The following is a 17,393-nucleotide window of genomic DNA, read 5'->3' as shown; positions in this document are numbered from 1 at the left end:
CGATCAAGCATGCGTCAAAGTCATTGCCGACTACGTCAAAGTCTCTTAAACTAATACACCGCGGAACAGTTGGTAATCGTGAAGCAAGGGGACACCGTACCGCTTTCAATCCATTCTGGGAGTATGTGGTCTCCATTTGCTCTTTGGTGGCTTCCATCAAATCGAAGAGCTTTTTATATCATTTGGGCCAGTGATTTCGCTTTCGGAAGTGAGAGATGGATTGCTGCTTCTGCTCTGGGATCATCTCATCGCGACCTACTCCCTCGGTTCTTCTCAATCCTCGGGTAAATCTTACGCTTTCCTCGTTGAGTCAGTTTCTTTGTTTACTTATAAGGCATAAATGCATGGCATTTCGGCAGTATCAATTCGAATTAGAAATCCAGCCTTTCTCGCTATACTCGCAATCATGTCTAAATAATTGACGACAACTATCAGAAAAAGGGTAATACTTGCAACAAGTATATATATTTTAGTTGGCTTGCTCTATTGAGCCTTGTCCATTTAAATCGCAGTAAATTTCTTTCAATAGCATCTCTTTACCTGAACAAAGCTCAGTAACTGTCCTAGTATGTTGGTAATGAGGGACTGATGTTTCTCAATTTACAACTCTTACTGATTATTCTAGAATAGTGCAAATGAAGTAGCTTGCTACTAGGTTTAATTTTGTACCGACCTCCTCTTGAAAGAGTTCCAATTTTACATGCTACCATTAAAATTTCTTTTGATAGTAATTATTCAGAATGAATTAAGTACAGGTGTACTACCTTTGAAACTGGTAAAACCTTCACGGGGTTGCAAGTCCCTTTGTTTTGGGGACACCAATTTTGTATGCTACTTCTGCAAATGTTCTTACTGTTTAAATAATGTTAAATTACAATCGCTGTAAGTTCATAATATTCTCACTGGTCAAATCATCTGCTTAGAACTTTGTAAACTATCCTCATAACAATTTATTGTTTTCATTTCAGGGGTTCTCTTCTCGTATAAATTATTCTAGCAAATCGAATCACAAATTGCTCTCGCTTGGTTCTAAGCAATTTACAGAACTTACGTATAGATTGGACAAGATTGTATACTCAAAATCAGGTAAGGCAGTTGTATTTGCTGAGTCCGGTCGACAATCTTGGGATTTTGGCAGATTTTTCAGAACATTATATTTTTTTAACGGGCCTCCAAATCCTATCAAGGTTTGTTTCGTAACTACTGTACTACTTTTAACATAAAAATTATTGAAGCATCTTATTTTCTTGAATATGGGATGTTTTATTGCTTAATGATGATTGTCATGTATGAACTATCAAGTTTATGGAGTCCCTGATTGCAAAATCGTCAAGTTCAAGCTCCAGTGAACAATTAAAAAAAGCAGAAACTTCTGGTGTAATATTGGTTACTGGAGCTACTGGTGGTGTTGGACGCAGAGTAGTTGACATCTTATGCAAGAAAGGATTACCTGTTCGAGTACTGGTATCTTACTAGACTGAATTCTTGCATATGTTTGAAATGGTCTGTTGCTGTTTTCTTACAAACTACGTTAATTATTCCCTTTCCTATTCATTAGAATTTCAGTTTGTGTGGTATTCCAGGCCAGAAATGAGGAGAAGGCCAGAAACATGTTAGGACCAGATGTAGACTTGGTGAGCTAATGCATCTACTGAATATATTATTCTTTCAAATTTCATCTCACATGTACCAGAAACTTGAATCTTATCTTATACAAGAACCTTGTTCAGAGAATCTTTAGTTTTTGTCAATGAGCATCTATACATTTGCAGAGCTTCTGAAAGTTGCACATTTTTAAAGTTTTAACATTTTAAGAAATGGGAATAACATGATGTTAACCGGAACAGGCTAATCAATGTGAAAAGAGTTCTCTTTCTTTATCATATTGTTCTAAAGAGAGTTTGTAGAGCTTCGGAAAGTTGAACTTTTTTAAAAATTGTTAACGTTTTAGGAATATCATGATGTTAACCAGCAACAGTGGTGCCCTCCCTGATGACACTCTAGTTGCCGGACAGGTCATGAGAAAGACACTTTGATATTAAGAGAATTTTAGTCTTTTTATATTAAGGTACTTTAGTTTATTTCTCTTTTAAGGTTTTCACTTATGTAAAAGCTTGAAATGTTGTTGTTTGAGGAGTTTGTTACTTTATTCTTCGCGGATACTTTTTTTCTACATCAAACACTGATCAATGTGAAAAGAGTTTTCTTTCTCAACCAAATTGTTCTAAAATAAATAAAGCTCATGCATAGTAGAATAATTGATTACCTTCACTACAGCTGTACCCTTTGACTCTTTGCAATGCTACAGGTTATTGGAGACATTACAAAGGAAGATTCACTCGCTCCTGAATACTTTAAAGGGGTTAAAAAGGTCATCAATGCAGTTTCTGTTATTGTAGGTCCAAAGGAAGGTGATACTCCTGACAGGGCAAAGTATAAACAAGTATGTCATATGCATACATATTTTTATGATGAATGAGAGATATTAGCTCACTATTTTTTTATTTTAATTTAGCATAGACTGAACTTCACTTTTTGATTCAATTCGGTGCATATCAACAAAATGTCTTTAGGCTGACGAAAATGCATTTTTCTTACAGGGAATTAAGTTCTTTGAACCAGAGGTAGCAATTCATTTTTCCTTATCATGTATCACAAGTACATTTCTTGAAGATATATTTTCCACCTTCCAAGTGATTGTTTTTCCTGGATCTTTTATGTTTCAAGTTTTTTAACTTCTTGATGCTACTGCTGTTTGTTAATTATTATCAGATAAAGGGAGATTCACCTGAAAAGGTAGAATACATTGGAATGCAAAATTTAATCAGAGCTTTAAAAGGTTGTGTTGGACTACATGATGGGAAATTGTTATTTGGATTTCAAGGTAGTTCTGATTTCTAACTTTATTGAATATCTGAAACTCAAATTTGTTTCAACTTATGTATAAAGTTTCTAACTTCTTAAGTGTACCTAGGATCCATAATTCATAGATATTAGATCTCTTATGAGCTTTCTGAAAGTTATAGAACAGCCGGCCAAAATAATTCCCATAGTTTATTTTAGAACTTTCGATCTGTGGTTGCATATCGCTGTATGGTCAAAATTACAATGAAGTTCAATTTGTTATGCATTTTCATGAAGTCGTAAATTCAAAAATATACAATGCTCATAACTTTTCCATTTAGGTTCTTTGCCTTATCTCTCTGATCTTATTCTATTGCTTCTCATTTGTTATCGACACTTTCTTCGAGGTAAAATAATTCTCAGAGAAGCTGACCTGAGACAAAGGTGGACGAAAGGAAATAATACGCTGGCCAGACCCATAATAGTTGTGGTGAAGGGTTTGTTGATGTGGAATTGTGGATGTAGCTCTATATAGGAGGTCTAGATGAAACTGCAATTTGCTATTGCTACTCTTTAGCATTTGAACATGCTAGAAAATGCATATTTCATGAATATTTGTGCATCTAGTCCTGCTTTGTATATCTGGTTTGTGATTTCTTTGTTGTATCTTTCTCTCCATTATGATGACTTGTATAAGTTTTCTATTAGCAGTCATTCTATGACCCTCTATTTGTAGGCAATTTGTCAGGAAAGCTAGTGTGGGGAGCTCTAGATGATGTTGTCATGGGAGGTGTTAGTGAAAGTAATTTCCAAGTTGACCCAACTGGCAGTGAAATTGGTGGTCCAACTGGGTTATTCAAAGGTTTATTCTTCTTATCCATATGCTTTTGGTGACAGATAAATACCACTTTTGAACTTTATAATCTTAAATATTTTTTTGTATCTGAAATGACTATTCTTCTCTCTTGCTTGTCAGGTGTTGTTTCTACTGCAAATAATGGTGGATTTACTAGTATTAGAACAAAGGTAATGTTTTATATTCTATGAAGAACTATCATAACTTTTCTTTTATTTGCTTACTTCTTCGTAAGAATTATATGATAGAACCTGATGATTTATGATGCTGATAGCTTTTCAAGCAACAGTGGTGCCTTTTGTAGAACTATTATATCGTTTCGTATCTTTATAATATTTTTTACACTTAATAGTTCCTGACTTCAATGATTGCTGTTACGCCCATGCTTTGCAATTTGAAAGGTTGATATGTTGCCACCAGAAATGGTCATCCATCGATGCTTGTAGTTGTATAATTGTGTCATAATGGACCAAGGAGACAAGGACATAATATTTGAATGGTGCCTTGTGTAGAACTATATTATCATTGCAGATCTTTGTTATATTCTTTGTAATTGTCATTATAATGCCATGATTTTTTTATGCTTGTGACTTGTGATGGACCAAGGGGTATAATATTTAAAATATTGACCTCTTACTTCATGAAGAGCTACTTGCTTGGAGTCCCTGGACCTTTTGCCAGTTTCCATGTCTGCTCAATTATATCAGGATATTTGTTCCATTTTGGGGTCAATTTCATTCTTTGGACCTGTCATCATAAAAATGCTTCCAGTAATATCATGCTACTTTAACTGATACACCATTATCTATCACCCACTCAAGCACAGCATGATATATTTTTCTTGAACTAATACATTAGCATGGTTACTTGTGATTTACCGGGGACCTTGTAGTGCATCTTAATAGTGTTTGCGCCAGCCATTACATCTTGATAAGAACAAATATTCCGATGAGTGCAGAGTTTTGCTGTACCTGAAGACCTTTCACCATATGATGGTATTGAATTGAGAGTAAAGGGTGATGGACGTCGTTACAAGCTTATTTTACGTACCAGCTCTGATTGGGATACTGTGGGATATACTGCAAGCTTTGACACTATTAAGGAACAATGGCAGACGGTAATGTTATTGTACCACCAGAATCGTTTCTTTTCAATTACTTACAGATTAGTCCAATTTGTTATTTCTTTTGTTTTACCAGATAAGGATCCCTTTTCTTTCATTAAGGCCTATATTTCGAGCTCGGACTTTGTTTGACGCCCCCCAATTTGATCCAAGCAAACTAATGTCTCTACAGGCATAATTTTCTTCATTCCTTTTCAATTTAATGTACTTTATAGCTATTTGCTTCACTAAAGCCAGTGCAATATCATTTTACAGCTTATGTTCAGCAAGTTTGAATATGATGGAAAACTCAATCCAACTTTCACTGAAGGCCCATTTGAGCTACCATTTTCCAGTCTACGAGCATACATGAAGGAGCCTATCACTCCAAGGTTTCATTTCTTCTCTAAGACTAACATCTTAACTATATACTTATCATTGGTTTATTGGAGAATGGTGAACATGTAAACAGATTTTGTATGACCAACTTGCATTCATGTTTACAGCAGTTCACTTTATAAAGCAAGATATCTTGACATTATGTGATGTATAAGTCTGAAATGGCTCCGTCATGCAGGTTTGTGCATGTCAGTTCTGCGGGAGTTACACGACCTGACAGACCTGGACTTGATTTAAGCAAACAACCTCCTGCAGTGCGCTTGAACAAAGAGCTAGACTTTATCCTTACATATAAATTGAAGGTGATTTTCTTTCTTATTTCCAACTTCATTCTTCAATCTCTATATGTATATAACTGCAAAATCTAGAGCATCATGCTGTTGGAATTTCGCACCACAAAATTGACTTGAATTTGGTTTTTCTTCTTTAAATAAATCCAAATGCCATAAAGTTAGTTTGCATACTCACAATATAGTATTTTAAATTTTTTAATAATGCTCGTGTTCCACATGATACAATTGAAATAAAGACAATGTGAAACCTTTTGAGACGTGTATGACTTTATAAAATCATGTAGTAGTAGGTTTCTCAAGCATTCTAGTAGTAAATTTATATATGGAGGTGGTGCATATAGCTTGAGGACCTTTATAGAATATTAACTAATGGAGAATTTCAATGGTGTCAATAAAATTAGTGAAGTAATCATTTGATACCTTGCATAATTCATATTATAAGCGATCTCTTTCCTTAGGAGAGCAAAGGCCACATAGAGATGAATTCCCTATTGTGAGAAAATAAAGTTAGATGATTAATATCCTTAGACTTGTTAGGCAGGTGCAATTGCAGAATAAAGCAATATTGGGAATCAAATACTCATCTTAATAAAGCCATTGTCTTGGTCTTAGAAGTTGGTTGATGGAGAAATTAGATTGATAGAGTATGATCAATAACTCCTCCATGGTCTGTGATGCCTTTGGCATAGTACATACTTGTTTCTTCTGTTTATAACACATCACAAGCCTTTTCTGAAATAAGATAATTTAGACTTCGACACAGGAGAAGATGTGATGGAAACTAACAAAATCTTTTTACATGGACATACACTTGAGCGTATGACCATCCATGTCCGTAATTATTTATGTAGATACTTGCATTCATTTCTGTTTTTATTTGTTGTATATTTGTGCATACATATATATGTCCTATGGACATACACCTATCTACATGCATGTGCAAGCATGCAAAATACCTTAGTTCTATGTTAATTATATGACATTAGTAGAGCTGTAGCAATATGTCATGATCTTGATTGACCTACATGATGCTTATATTTCTTAATTTTGACAATTTCTTGGTTCTGAACTATATATCAGGGTGAGGATTTGATAAGAGAAAGTGGCATTCCATATACAATTGTTCGACCCTGTGCCTTAACTGAAGAACCTGCAGGAGCAGACCTTATATTTGACCAAGGGGACAATATCACGGTACTTTAAAACCTAAGCATGTCGTTTTATTTTTCGCATACTAAGTTTATCATAGGGTTAGATTCAGCTGCATGATACTTTTTGCTTATATTAACTTATTACAAAGAGGTTTTCATCAGACAATCTCATGGAGGTGCTAGAACCAGTTAGTAAGTTACACTTTTCTCAATAGCAGGGCATCTAATTGTAGATGTTGTTAAGAATGGTAATGAATCATATCTGTTTAATCACAGGGAAAGATTTCAAGGGAAGAGGTTGCGCAGATATGTCTTGCAGCTCTGGAAAGTCCATATGCATGTGGAAAGACTTTTGAGGTTATAATCACATATTTATTGCCTCTGTGTATGTCCTGAAATAAACATTTGATACAAGTATTTAACATCTGATTAAAAAAATGAAACATCTTGGATTCATGTGGAAAGTCATAAAACTAGAAATAATTCTGTAAAATTATATTTGCACTGGAAAGGATGAGAAAAAACAAATGAGGAAATATGTGCATATAACAACTAGGACCTTGTTATGATTACTTTTTTCGTAAGATCGTCACCATCAATCTCATCTGATCAACTGCATGATTATGCAACTGTCAAAGTTTCTTGTCTAAGCTTATCTAAATTGGTAGAAGGAACTTCATCTGTCTTGGTTTCGCATATTTCAATTTTCACCTATGACTATTACTTTGGAGCAACAAGTCACACTTTACCTCAAATGAGTGATTTTCTCTCATATTCTTTTTTTGGTTCTCTTCCTTGGCTTAGCACAAAGCTTCGAATTTCATCAAGTTAGCTTATCTTATATATGATCATATATTGCAAGCAACGTGCTCTCTTTGCAGAACATTTGTGTACATCTCAATGAAATAAATGTCCTCTATCCTGCAGGTCAAAAGCACTGTGCCATTTAGTGAACAATACATCATAGACCCTGCAAATCCTCCCTCTGAGAAGGACTATGATGTCTACTTCAGCACTTTGAAGGATGGAATTACGGGTAAAGAAGCTTTGGAAGGGAGTACTGTTCCAGTTTGAGAATTATACAGAAGTTTCTGCTGTCAATAATGTCCACTAGTTGCCCAACTCTGGCAGCTTTAGACTCCACCTGATGTAAGTGACACTTAGCCCACCAATTTTATAGTAGACATTTGTATTCCTCTTTAACGTCTATCATGTTTCAAGCCATTTACGCTAAAGCATGTAGCTATGTATTGAACTCAGAAATGAGCTGCAAGTATCCCAGAGGATGTTCTATCACGCTTCCTCTGTATTGCTGACTTTTCATTCTCCTTTTGGTCATACTTGTATTTACCTGTTAGATGTTCTTTTGCATAAGCTCGGTAGGTAAATTCTGATAACCAAGTTCCAATAATTTGCTCTAAAGAAGCAGCTAGGTGAGCACTTCTATTCCTAACATGCATGACCCCACAGAATGCTCAAGCTTGAGGTTGAGCCAATTCATATATCTGCAAGCTAAACTGGAGCAGCAGGAGCATCTCCTTAAAGAACTTTTTACTTTCTTGTATAAGTATATTGTTATTTTACAAACTTACGGTTATTGTTATAGTACGGATAAGATAATTCAGATTAGATTTTCCTCTGAGGTTCTTGTGATGCCATTGTTCCAGTTAAAAGAGATGACCAGTTAAGATCTATTGTAACATGCTTTGATTGTTATACAATGGTGATAGGATCATAGGAAGGTCCATGTTCAATGAGTTAGGTCTTGCTTTTATTATCTGTTCTCTTTTCCAACACATATGGCATACAATGTAAGATAAGCATAAGTATGATCTGTATACGAAGCAAGATTATCTTGTAAAATAATTTCCTTCTGAATAGGGTAGCACAATTTCTCCTCTTCCTTTTTCAGTTGCACCAGACTGACAACATGGATGATTCATTTTTATATGGATAGAAGATGGATGGAGAAGATGATGCGCTATGTAAAGGTCTGCGGCACACTGTTAGCTGATCAATGGATCAGATGATAAGATGAGCAATTTTGGTGACATCATGTAATGATACAAGAATAGGCATGGATTCTATATAGTTATGGTTTACTTGTACAAATCCTGAATATTGATGATTCACTGGGTTATATACTTGTAAAATATTGGATTGAAATATTATTATGTTACATGCCTTACCTTTTCTGTAAGGAGAATTAAAGGCAGATTTTTGTAAACTGAAGTATTTCAATGTCATTAAGACTTTATCGATGTTCTATTTTCTTGATAGATTTTAGATGCACTATGCATGCAAAGAGAGGTATACTTTTGTTTTCGGAGTAATTGCATTAACCCTCACTACACTCAGTATCACATGAAAGAAAAGCAGTTAAGAAAAAAGGTATGCAGCCATACCTGTATTACTGAGGAGGATCCTTCTTATATTTTCTCTATCCACAGAGGAAGATAAAGAGATTAACAAATGTTGTGTTGTGGAATAGCAGGGCAATTCTCCTTTGGCAGAGCTGCGGTAAGCATAGAGTTCTGCCAGAGGAGAACCGCCCTGTAATTCTCGCGCCACATCTGCCGGTTCCTTTCTCTCTCCTCGCCCGAACCATTCTCAACTCTTCCATCGATCACTTGCCATGGATTTATAGTTCTATGTCTCTTGCATCAAATCTGGATATGCTACAGGATATGCTTCTAAGTTAGGATAATTCTTCAGGAGCTTCCTTCCCTTTTTAGCCTTTCAGCTTTTCCTCCTGAGCTGCACTGGTCCTCACTGCATGTACTGTAGAAGCATAAACATAATTAGATACACTCAATACGCATATGATTGGTGCCATGAGATAAAATCTTTGATTTCTATTCAAGATCATATTTATCATGGAACATCCTCAGATTCTCTTACTATTATCTCCAGAGATATAAATATCAACTCTCTCTCTCTCTCTCTCTCTCTCTCTCTCTCTCACACACACACACACACACACACACACACACAGTAGTCTTAGGCACAGGGATCGCAAGCAAAAGGAATAATCTTTACTCATGGAGAAGACCCACTGGTGACTCCGAAGGGCCGCGTAACATATCTTAAAGCAAAGAATTCGGAATGTCATGTTGACTTCAATGTGACAGGCATAAGTAGTGAGATTTTTCTCATAAATACCACTATGAACAAAATCAAGAAATTTCTCCCATAATATACTAACTCTTATAGCATTTTCCTACAACAATGTACCAAGAGAAAAAAAAATTTATCATATGGTTCGAAAATCGAAACATAGACATATCTCATATCTGCATGCAATGCATGCATCAAAAGTTACCAGAAGGAAAAAAAAAATTAAATCACTGAGATTATATGAGGAAAGAGATTGTTGACAAGGAAAGGGAACATGCTGTGGAACCTCGCATCTCGCTTTTCTGGTTTCATCTCTCGTTCCCTTAAGAGCAACTCATCTACTGGACGAGATCGAGCAGATGTCTTGTGCTAGAGAAAAGGAGACGCCATGAGTGGACCAGTGACTAAATAAAATTGTCTGTGAGAGAACACAAATAGTAATCTTGGCATGTTCCAGGTTCAAGCAAGAGAATAAACTTTAACAAGAGAGTCAATATTATTGATGTGATTTTTGTCCAGTTGATCCCAAGTGCTGAAATGATGATAATTTTCTGAATATATACTCATCTTAGTTTGTTGCATTGATGGAGAATTAATATTTTGTTAGGATATGAACAGTTAACTTCTTTAAAAAAAACACTATTAATCAACTCTCTTCACTTCAAAAGACTTCCAAGTTATCTTAGTATGATCATATTAATTTACAATTTATAGATAATTAGTTGATCAGAAAGAGTAAGTTGCGAGGTAATGTGGACAGTAAAAGTTTAAGCTGATCAAATTTTTATCCATGGGTCCACTATGCAATAAAGACTAAGAATAAAGGAGGAGGTATTTCTCTACACAAAGCATCAATTCATCTGGAGATCGGATGTGCGTTCGGATATACCACAGCAGTGGGCTTAGAAACCTAGCTCTCCCTTCCTGCATAAATACCCAACACCATGAACCTCCTCTCTGCAAAAATACTTGCTCAAACACATCAATTATCAAGTAAGAGATGAGCACCAATGTGGAGGTGCATTGCAGGGCAACTACTTCCTTGGCAGTCAGCTGTGCCGCTCGACGACGGTGGTGGCTCAGGTACGCAGCTCGCTGCCAAAGGAGATTTGCCCGGCAATTCACCTCCACTGCACCTTCGTCGATCTACTTGCATTATTTTCACAAGATAGCTTATTTACTTCTAAGGTCAACGTATTAACACTTGACGCGACAGGATATAAATTTTTTATCTATATATAGTTTTTTCTAAACTATAACTTTTATTTTTTGCTTATATAAATTATTTGGAAATATTTTTAGTACAAGAAAAAGAAATCTGAGTTTTTGCAACAATTTGTTTTTAATAATTGATATTTTACACTTTAAATTTAATATATATATATATATATTTTTAGTCATTTATATATATGCATATATTAACTTTAACGATCATATATTATGAATATTTTATAGTTAAAACTAACGACAACGACAGTTCCGAATTTTTTTTAAAAAAAAAAAAAACCAAGTTTCAGGGGCAATTATAATATAAAAGTTTTCAGGGATGATTATGTAAAACAGGAGTGAATTTTGCCGGCAAAGCAACTACTAGTTACTATTTTTAACGTAACGGCTCCCGTGCAACTCACGTGCTCTCTGTATAAAGATTTGGGTTGTGAAGTGGATAGAGTCTACGCATTCTCCCTCTCTATCAAACTGGGGGAGGGATAGAGACAGATAAACTCTTTGGGGGTAGTAACGAGGATGGATTCCCTTCTCTTCCCAAACTGTGGCCTGCGAGCTCCGCTCATAAAGATCGGTCATTGCAGAGCTATTCACAGGAAAGGTAACCATGTCTCCAAATCTTGGTGTTTTTCTTAGCTCTTTCTATTTTTTATTTTTTATTTTCTCGACGTTTTATATGAAGTAGAAGGTCCTTAGGTTTGTAGTTGCTAAGATAATTCTTGATTTGGTCATGGCTTCAGTAATCTATCCCAAATATCGATTCCTTATGGGTTCAGCTTACTGTTGTATCCATGTGGTGATTATGAAGGGCTTGGTTAGATTGCTGAGTTGCTTCTTTGTTATGATCTTGACTATGATTGTTCTTTTTATAAGGTAACTTCTGATATTGTTAAAGTTGGATTTCAAACAATGTTTTGTTTACTTGTCTCTGTTCACATCTGCCTACATTTTGATATATTGTTAGACATTTAGGGCTTCGTAGTGGCAATTTTGTATATTTCGATAGGAAATCATACTACAAGAAAGTGATAAAGAATTAAACAACTGAGGTATAATCTTTTGATGCAGCTTATTGAACTTGACAGAGAATGCAGATGGGGTTGTATTCTTTGCCACCCGGCGAGGCTTACCACAGTCATCTATATCAATTGTTAGATCTGAGGCAAACAGAAAAGGAACACCCCGAAGAAATGCTCGTGTTGATAGGACCGCAAAGGAGTCTGGTCAATTGAAAGATCAAACAAATTACGATAGTGAGGTATCTAAAACCTCAAATCAGGATGAGATAATTTCTTTGTTTAGAAGAATACAGTCTTCTATCTCAAAAGGTGGCTCAGTTCCTAAGAGAATAAGCCTAAACAGCCTGAAGGAGAAACAGGAAGTTCAATCTATTCAGCAGAATCCAAAAGGCAAGCAAGTACAAGGTATGGTATTGGAATTTAGGAAAACTTAATTTCTTTCGATCCTCCTCCTTATCTCAATCTCTTACCCTCCTTGTTGATTGTAGTAGAATTGTTTAAAACAGTTGTCTCTATCTATAACATTTTTCTTCTTTTACACTGAGCTGATGAATAGATTACTAAACAAGGCCTCTATATGCAAATCTATTGAGGAAAGGATGTTTTTTTCCCAGCTTTTTCAATGAAATTATATTAGGTGGCAATATGAAAAATTATGGTAAAAGTATTTAGTCTTGTGACTCCTGGTTTTCCTCTTCTTGCAATGGGCTAAGAAGTCTAAGCAAATCCTTTTCTTTCAAAGATCTGCTTATGGTCATTAGCTGTTCCATCATCTGGGTGACACCCGTAATGAAATGTAGTATATTATTGCTATTATTTTATCGGCTCCTAAAAACTACTCTCTTTGGTGTTCCATTGATGAAGCTGCAAGAGGAAAGGATGAAGTAACTTCCTTAAAGGATGCCACATCTGAGGATGCACAACCAAAGGATCATGCAGTTCCTGGTAACGCTAAATTGTCAAGACCAGTCTCAATTTTTGTAAAGAAGTCACCTATTCCACCTCCTCCATTAACACAAGAAACGAGCAAGGATGTTCCCGAGGAACAACTGCATGCAGCAGTTCCAAACGAAGCATCTGAATTGCAGGAGTTGGATAACATGAAGCTCCCTGAGCTGAAAGAAGTTGCAAGAACAAAGGGAGTAAAAGGTTACTCGAGAATGAAGAAGGGAGAGCTGCTGGAAGTTTTGAAGGTCCTGGTGCAATCTTCTTGACGAATCAAAGCTTTTGAATTACTGTCAACTCTACATGAAGTAGTTAAGATTGTTGTTGGCAAATTTGTTTATGTAAATTTGTTTCTTCTAGCGACGAATAGCTTATGTTGTTCTCAATAACTATGTCAATTTGGTGAACATTTTGTTATGTTGGATTCATTGATGCTACTTCTTGAGGATATGAAAAAAAGTTGATTGTAAGAGTTAGTAAGTTGTTTTGTTTGAGTTAATCAAGAGAACGAATGTGAAAAAAAGATGATTAATACCCACAGCTTGCACCAACAGTAGCAGATATAAGAGGGCAATGTTGTATCATTAACTTAATGCATCTTTTTAAGATAACTACTTTTCAGATCTAGTTTGCTATTAGCTTCAGCTAATAGCACGACTGGTATTTTTCTATAGAGTTTCATGATAGCAGATGATGCACGAGATAGATAAGTCACACGTTTATAACATGTAACGGTTATAGGATAACAACAATTTTTAGTTTGAATAGGGTTATCTCAACAGTAGTCCTAAATCACTTTCGCCCCGGGAGGAGAAAGAAAAGAAAAGAATAGATATACCCCCATTAATATTTCATTAGAAATTTTGCTAGAAATAATCTTAAAAATTTTGACTAACTAAATAAATAGACACAAAAACCCATGTCCACTTTCTTCTATATCAGTTAATCTTCTTCTTTTATGCCTCCAATATTTTCTAATTCCTTCAAAATCGACATTTTGTAAGAGAGGAGGAAAAAAGTAATTTATTGATATAATTATTAATTTTTAATTAGTATTATTAATCCGTTGTAGTCTAGTTGGTTAGGATACTCGGCTCTCACCCGAGAGACCCGGGTTCGAGTCCCGGCAACGGAAATTCTTTTTTAAAATAATTTTATTTAACCAGACTTGATAATGGTATTTTGGTCATTTTACTTCCATGCGTTACATACTTTAGGGTTAGGGCTTCCTCCTTTTTATAAGTGTTATCCCCTCCGAACGCGCGAGCTATTTGTTGCTGCTGCTCCTGCTGCTGTTGCCGTAGGAAAACCCTTCGTTTCCTTCGAAAAAACCCTCAAATGGTAACATCTCTTTCCCTTCTCCGATCTCTCTCGTGCCCATTATTTCTCTCTCTTTACCTCTATCTCTTATATTCGAATCATTTCATCTCCTTCGGTTCCATTGTAGGCGTCGGAGAAGAAGCTTTTGAACCCCATGAGGGAGATCAAGGTGCAAAAGCTCGTCCTTAACATCTCTGTCGGAGAGAGCGGTGATCGCCTCACCAGAGCCGCCAAGGTTAGCAGATCTCATATTGATTTCTATCTTTGACTGTCCTTTCTTTCAAAATCTCTTTTTGATGTCTTCTTGTATGTTTCAACGAGTGTGTGGAAGAATTAGATTGATTCGTTGACTACTGTGTAGAGTTTGCATTGAATGATTTTGTTCTACTTGTTCACTCGTTCATCTAGTTTAACTTGACGGCTTGTTTTAGATAACGTGGGGACTTTCAATTAGTATTAAGGAAAATAATAGATCTGTATATCATGGCAGTGGTTTGTTGATTTATCAATACATTTCTACTTCCTATTTGTCTCATTGTGTTCTACTTCTGCAATTTTGTAAAGTAGAAAAAGGAGAATAAGATCATTTTGCAGTTGGCTCTATTATCACATTTGAATTTTTAGATGTTATATTTTTTTATTTGTAATTTAGATTTGGATGAATAGAACTGTGACATTAGCTTGGTTAATCCATCATTTGTCCTGGACGCACTGGATTTATTTAATTATTTTGCTCACTGTTTCTACTACTTTCAGGTGCTAGAGCAATTGAGTGGACAAACACCAGTTTTCTCAAAGGGTATTCTTGCACTTCTTCTGGGTTTTTAATGCATGGGCTATTTCAAGTTTTTGCTCGTACTTTACTGTGGCTCTAATTATGCAGCTCGATACACTGTGAGGTCTTTTAGCATCAGGCGTAATGAGAAGATCGCATGCTACGTCACTGTTAGGGGAGACAAGGCAATGCAGCTTTTGGAGAGTGGATTGAAAGTGAAGGAATATGAGCTGTTGAGGAGGAACTTCAGTGAGACTGGATGCTTTGGCTTTGGCATACAAGAGCATATTGATCTTGGTATCAAGTAAGTTAACGCTCCTCTAGTGTGACATGAAAATAGTACTTCTGTAATTATGGTTCATTTTGTGGAGATATATATACTTGTAAAATTGGTTGTTGGACATTGATGTAGGGCATATTTCTAAGTGGGATCTAATTATGCCTTAACTAATTGAAGAGCCAAGGAAAATGAGCAATTTTTGCATTCCTTTTTTGCCTTCTCTTTCACTCTGTCGTCGTCCTCTTTATCTCATTTCAATTAGACACTGGACTACCTTTTTCTCTTCTCTGAATATCAAATATGAAATATATAAAGGATAACAATAGATTCCTTCAGTTGGATGATTAGGGTAAAAGTATTGTTATTTATGCAGGAATACGGTGATTATTTGGAGTCCTCTAGGAAAGTAGTAGGAATTTTAAAGCCCAATAACTCTAGTTTAGTTTATTGTAACACCACAGCAAGAGTACAGTGTCATACAATGCCCTCAATTTTATGTCATATCCAAAGCATGCCAAATGCTGCATAGCTGTTATCAGGCTTTATTAATTGATTGCAAGTAATTATTTGTAAAGGTTCTCAGCTATGAAGATTGGCATTATTATGAGTTCAATGAGATGTGTGTTAATATTTCCAATTCTTGAATAAAATAGATGAAATGGAGTTATTATTTTGTTTCGTTACATTTTGTGTGTTCGATCAGCCCATCTTCAGGGTTCATAAATCATCCTTCTTATGCTGTAGTATGTGGGTTTGCTGCTTTTTTATGAACTGGTTGCTACTTGTTTATAGTTTTATTGGAGTCCAGTTTTTGATAATATTTGTCTTGCATTAAAATGTTCTCCATGATGAGCTGAAGATAACTGCATTTGCTTGGTTAAACTTGTCCAGGTGATTGTAGTAACAGTAAATTCATTTGAGTTTTCATATTCACTTAAGTTGTATATTTTTTCTACTCTCCTAGGTATGATCCATCAACTGGCATTTATGGTATGGACTTCTATGTGGTTCTTGAACGTGCTGGGTACCGTGTTGGCCGTCGCCGCAGATGCAAGGCTCGTGTTGGAATTCAGCACAGAGTCACTAAGGAGGATGCCATGAAGTGGTTCCAGGTCAAATACGAGGGTGTCATCCTCAACAAGGCGCAGAATGTGACCTCTTAAAAGGCTTCACAACGGTGTAGTCATTAGCGTTTCTTCATCGAGTTTTTCTCTTATGTATTCTGAGAGTAGATGTTTATTGAAGACTAATGCTTTGCAGTTTTTGACTTGTCAACAGTTTCTGTTCCATTGATCTATCTTAATGCTATGACATCTATATATGCTATTTTGGTTTTCTTAAGCTCGGTGGTAAAAGTTCGGATGAACCACTTTGCTAATTTGATCCTAGTATTTATAGAGCTTTGCGTTGTACGTTGCCTGTGAAGCAAATCTGTGTTGGAATTTTGCAAGTACAGAGCCAGTTATAGATGAGAATGTTGGTGGCCAAGCCAAGAGAAAGTAACTAGCTTTCTTAGTTCATTCCATCCTAGTTGCCTGGAACTTTAGAAAATGGATGATAACTTGCAACTCTCATTTGGATGTTTAGTGTTATCTATGTTCCCTGTCTAAATTACTATTTGGATGTAATTCTTGGATAAAGAGCAGTCAATCTTGAATAGGGCTCTTATGCTCACGGTCACGGTTGATAAAAAGTAGAGAGAAGAGAGTAGTTTTAAAAAATGAGTTTGTAGGAAAAATGTTACGACGATCTGATCATTAAGTAATTCAACCGAGTTGATCGAGATTAAGTTTGATAATTAAAATTATTTTAATTTTAGTTAATTTCAAGCTCGAGTCGAGCTTTAGCCCAGACGATCGGATCATTAAGTAATTATAAGCTTTAATCAATTCGATGCTAATTTTCAGTCTGATTAAGTTTGAATTAAATCAATCTTAATTTTAACTTAATAAAACTTAATTCAACTATAAAATAAAATATTACAAAAATATAAACTAATAGAAATCTCCAGAAAAAGATACCTTAAGATTAAAAACCCAGAACTAAAAATATAACAGAAGTATAA

The 17,393-nt window shown here is 35.5% G+C and overlaps 3 protein-coding genes and 1 non-coding gene across 7 annotated transcripts; all 4 read left to right on the top strand.

The window, feature by feature from the left end:
- Positions 1-83: 83 nt before the first annotated feature.
- Positions 84-8,906, top strand: LOC140792549 (protein HIGH CHLOROPHYLL FLUORESCENCE PHENOTYPE 173, chloroplastic). Of its 4 annotated transcripts, none has more exons than XM_073143620.1 (17): positions 84-284; positions 969-1,187; positions 1,303-1,464; positions 1,584-1,634; positions 2,309-2,443; positions 2,601-2,624; positions 2,773-2,884; positions 3,581-3,706; positions 3,821-3,870; positions 4,659-4,817; positions 4,900-4,995; positions 5,079-5,194; positions 5,380-5,503; positions 6,575-6,688; positions 6,922-7,002; positions 7,573-7,794; positions 8,558-8,906. In XM_073143620.1, the coding sequence occupies exons 1-16, from the start codon at positions 216-218 to the stop codon at positions 7,717-7,719; spliced, it is 1,785 nt and encodes a 594-aa protein (XP_072999721.1). In that variant the 5' UTR covers positions 84-215; the 3' UTR covers positions 7,720-7,794; positions 8,558-8,906. The 4 variants fall into 4 exon arrangements, with proteins under 4 accessions (XP_072999721.1, XP_072999737.1, XP_072999729.1 ...); XM_073143636.1 differs by having other exon boundaries at positions 135-284; positions 8,606-8,906; XM_073143628.1 differs by having other exon boundaries at positions 135-284; positions 8,603-8,906.
- A 2,466-nt stretch (positions 8,907-11,372) lies between these two features.
- Positions 11,373-13,429, top strand: LOC140795818 (uncharacterized). The gene is made up of 3 exons (XM_073148612.1): positions 11,373-11,590; positions 12,075-12,413; positions 12,873-13,429. Exons 1-3 carry the CDS (start codon positions 11,509-11,511, stop codon positions 13,220-13,222), a joined length of 771 nt encoding a protein of 256 aa, XP_073004713.1. The 5' UTR covers positions 11,373-11,508; the 3' UTR covers positions 13,223-13,429.
- A 586-nt stretch (positions 13,430-14,015) lies between these two features.
- Positions 14,016-14,088, top strand: TRNAE-CUC (transfer RNA glutamic acid (anticodon CUC)). The gene has a single exon. It is a non-coding gene; the product is annotated as a tRNA-Glu (tRNA).
- A 72-nt stretch (positions 14,089-14,160) lies between these two features.
- Positions 14,161-16,669, top strand: LOC140792584 (large ribosomal subunit protein uL5-like). Its single transcript, XM_073143665.1, has 5 exons — positions 14,161-14,294; positions 14,401-14,508; positions 15,030-15,072; positions 15,157-15,352; positions 16,293-16,669. The coding sequence occupies exons 1-5, from the start codon at positions 14,292-14,294 to the stop codon at positions 16,489-16,491; spliced, it is 549 nt and encodes a 182-aa protein (XP_072999766.1). The 5' UTR covers positions 14,161-14,291; the 3' UTR covers positions 16,492-16,669.
- Positions 16,670-17,393: the final 724 nt, after the last annotated feature.

This window comes from Typha latifolia, chromosome 1 (assembly GCF_019914945.1).
Source record: "Typha latifolia isolate L0001 chromosome 1, TyphaL0001v2, whole genome shotgun sequence".
In the NCBI taxonomy this organism is placed as follows: Eukaryota; Viridiplantae; Streptophyta; class Magnoliopsida; order Poales; family Typhaceae; genus Typha; species Typha latifolia.
Note: the sequence above shows the minus strand (reverse complement) of the source record. Positions and strands in the feature narration are given on the sequence as shown.

Excerpts from the sequence above, each read along its gene's own strand:
- LOC140792549 (XM_073143620.1), top strand. The coding sequence starts at position 216 with ATGGATTGCTGCTTCTGCTCTGGGATCATCTCATCGCGACCTACTCCC. Across the intron at positions 2,444-2,600 it reads ACAGGGCAAAGTATAAACAA|GGAATTAAGTTCTTTGAACC; the intron begins GTATGTCATATG and ends TTTTTCTTACAG. Across the intron at positions 2,885-3,580 it reads ATTGTTATTTGGATTTCAAG|GCAATTTGTCAGGAAAGCTA; the intron begins GTAGTTCTGATT and ends CTCTATTTGTAG.
- LOC140795818 (XM_073148612.1), top strand. The coding sequence starts at position 11,509 with ATGGATTCCCTTCTCTTCCCAAACTGTGGCCTGCGAGCTCCGCTCATA. Across the intron at positions 11,591-12,074 it reads CAGAGCTATTCACAGGAAAG|AGAATGCAGATGGGGTTGTA; the intron begins GTAACCATGTCT and ends TGAACTTGACAG. Across the intron at positions 12,414-12,872 it reads AAAAGGCAAGCAAGTACAAG|CTGCAAGAGGAAAGGATGAA; the intron begins GTATGGTATTGG and ends CCATTGATGAAG.
- LOC140792584 (XM_073143665.1), top strand. Across the intron at positions 14,509-15,029 it reads GCCTCACCAGAGCCGCCAAG|GTGCTAGAGCAATTGAGTGG; the intron begins GTTAGCAGATCT and ends TACTACTTTCAG. Across the intron at positions 15,073-15,156 it reads AACACCAGTTTTCTCAAAGG|CTCGATACACTGTGAGGTCT; the intron begins GTATTCTTGCAC and ends CTAATTATGCAG.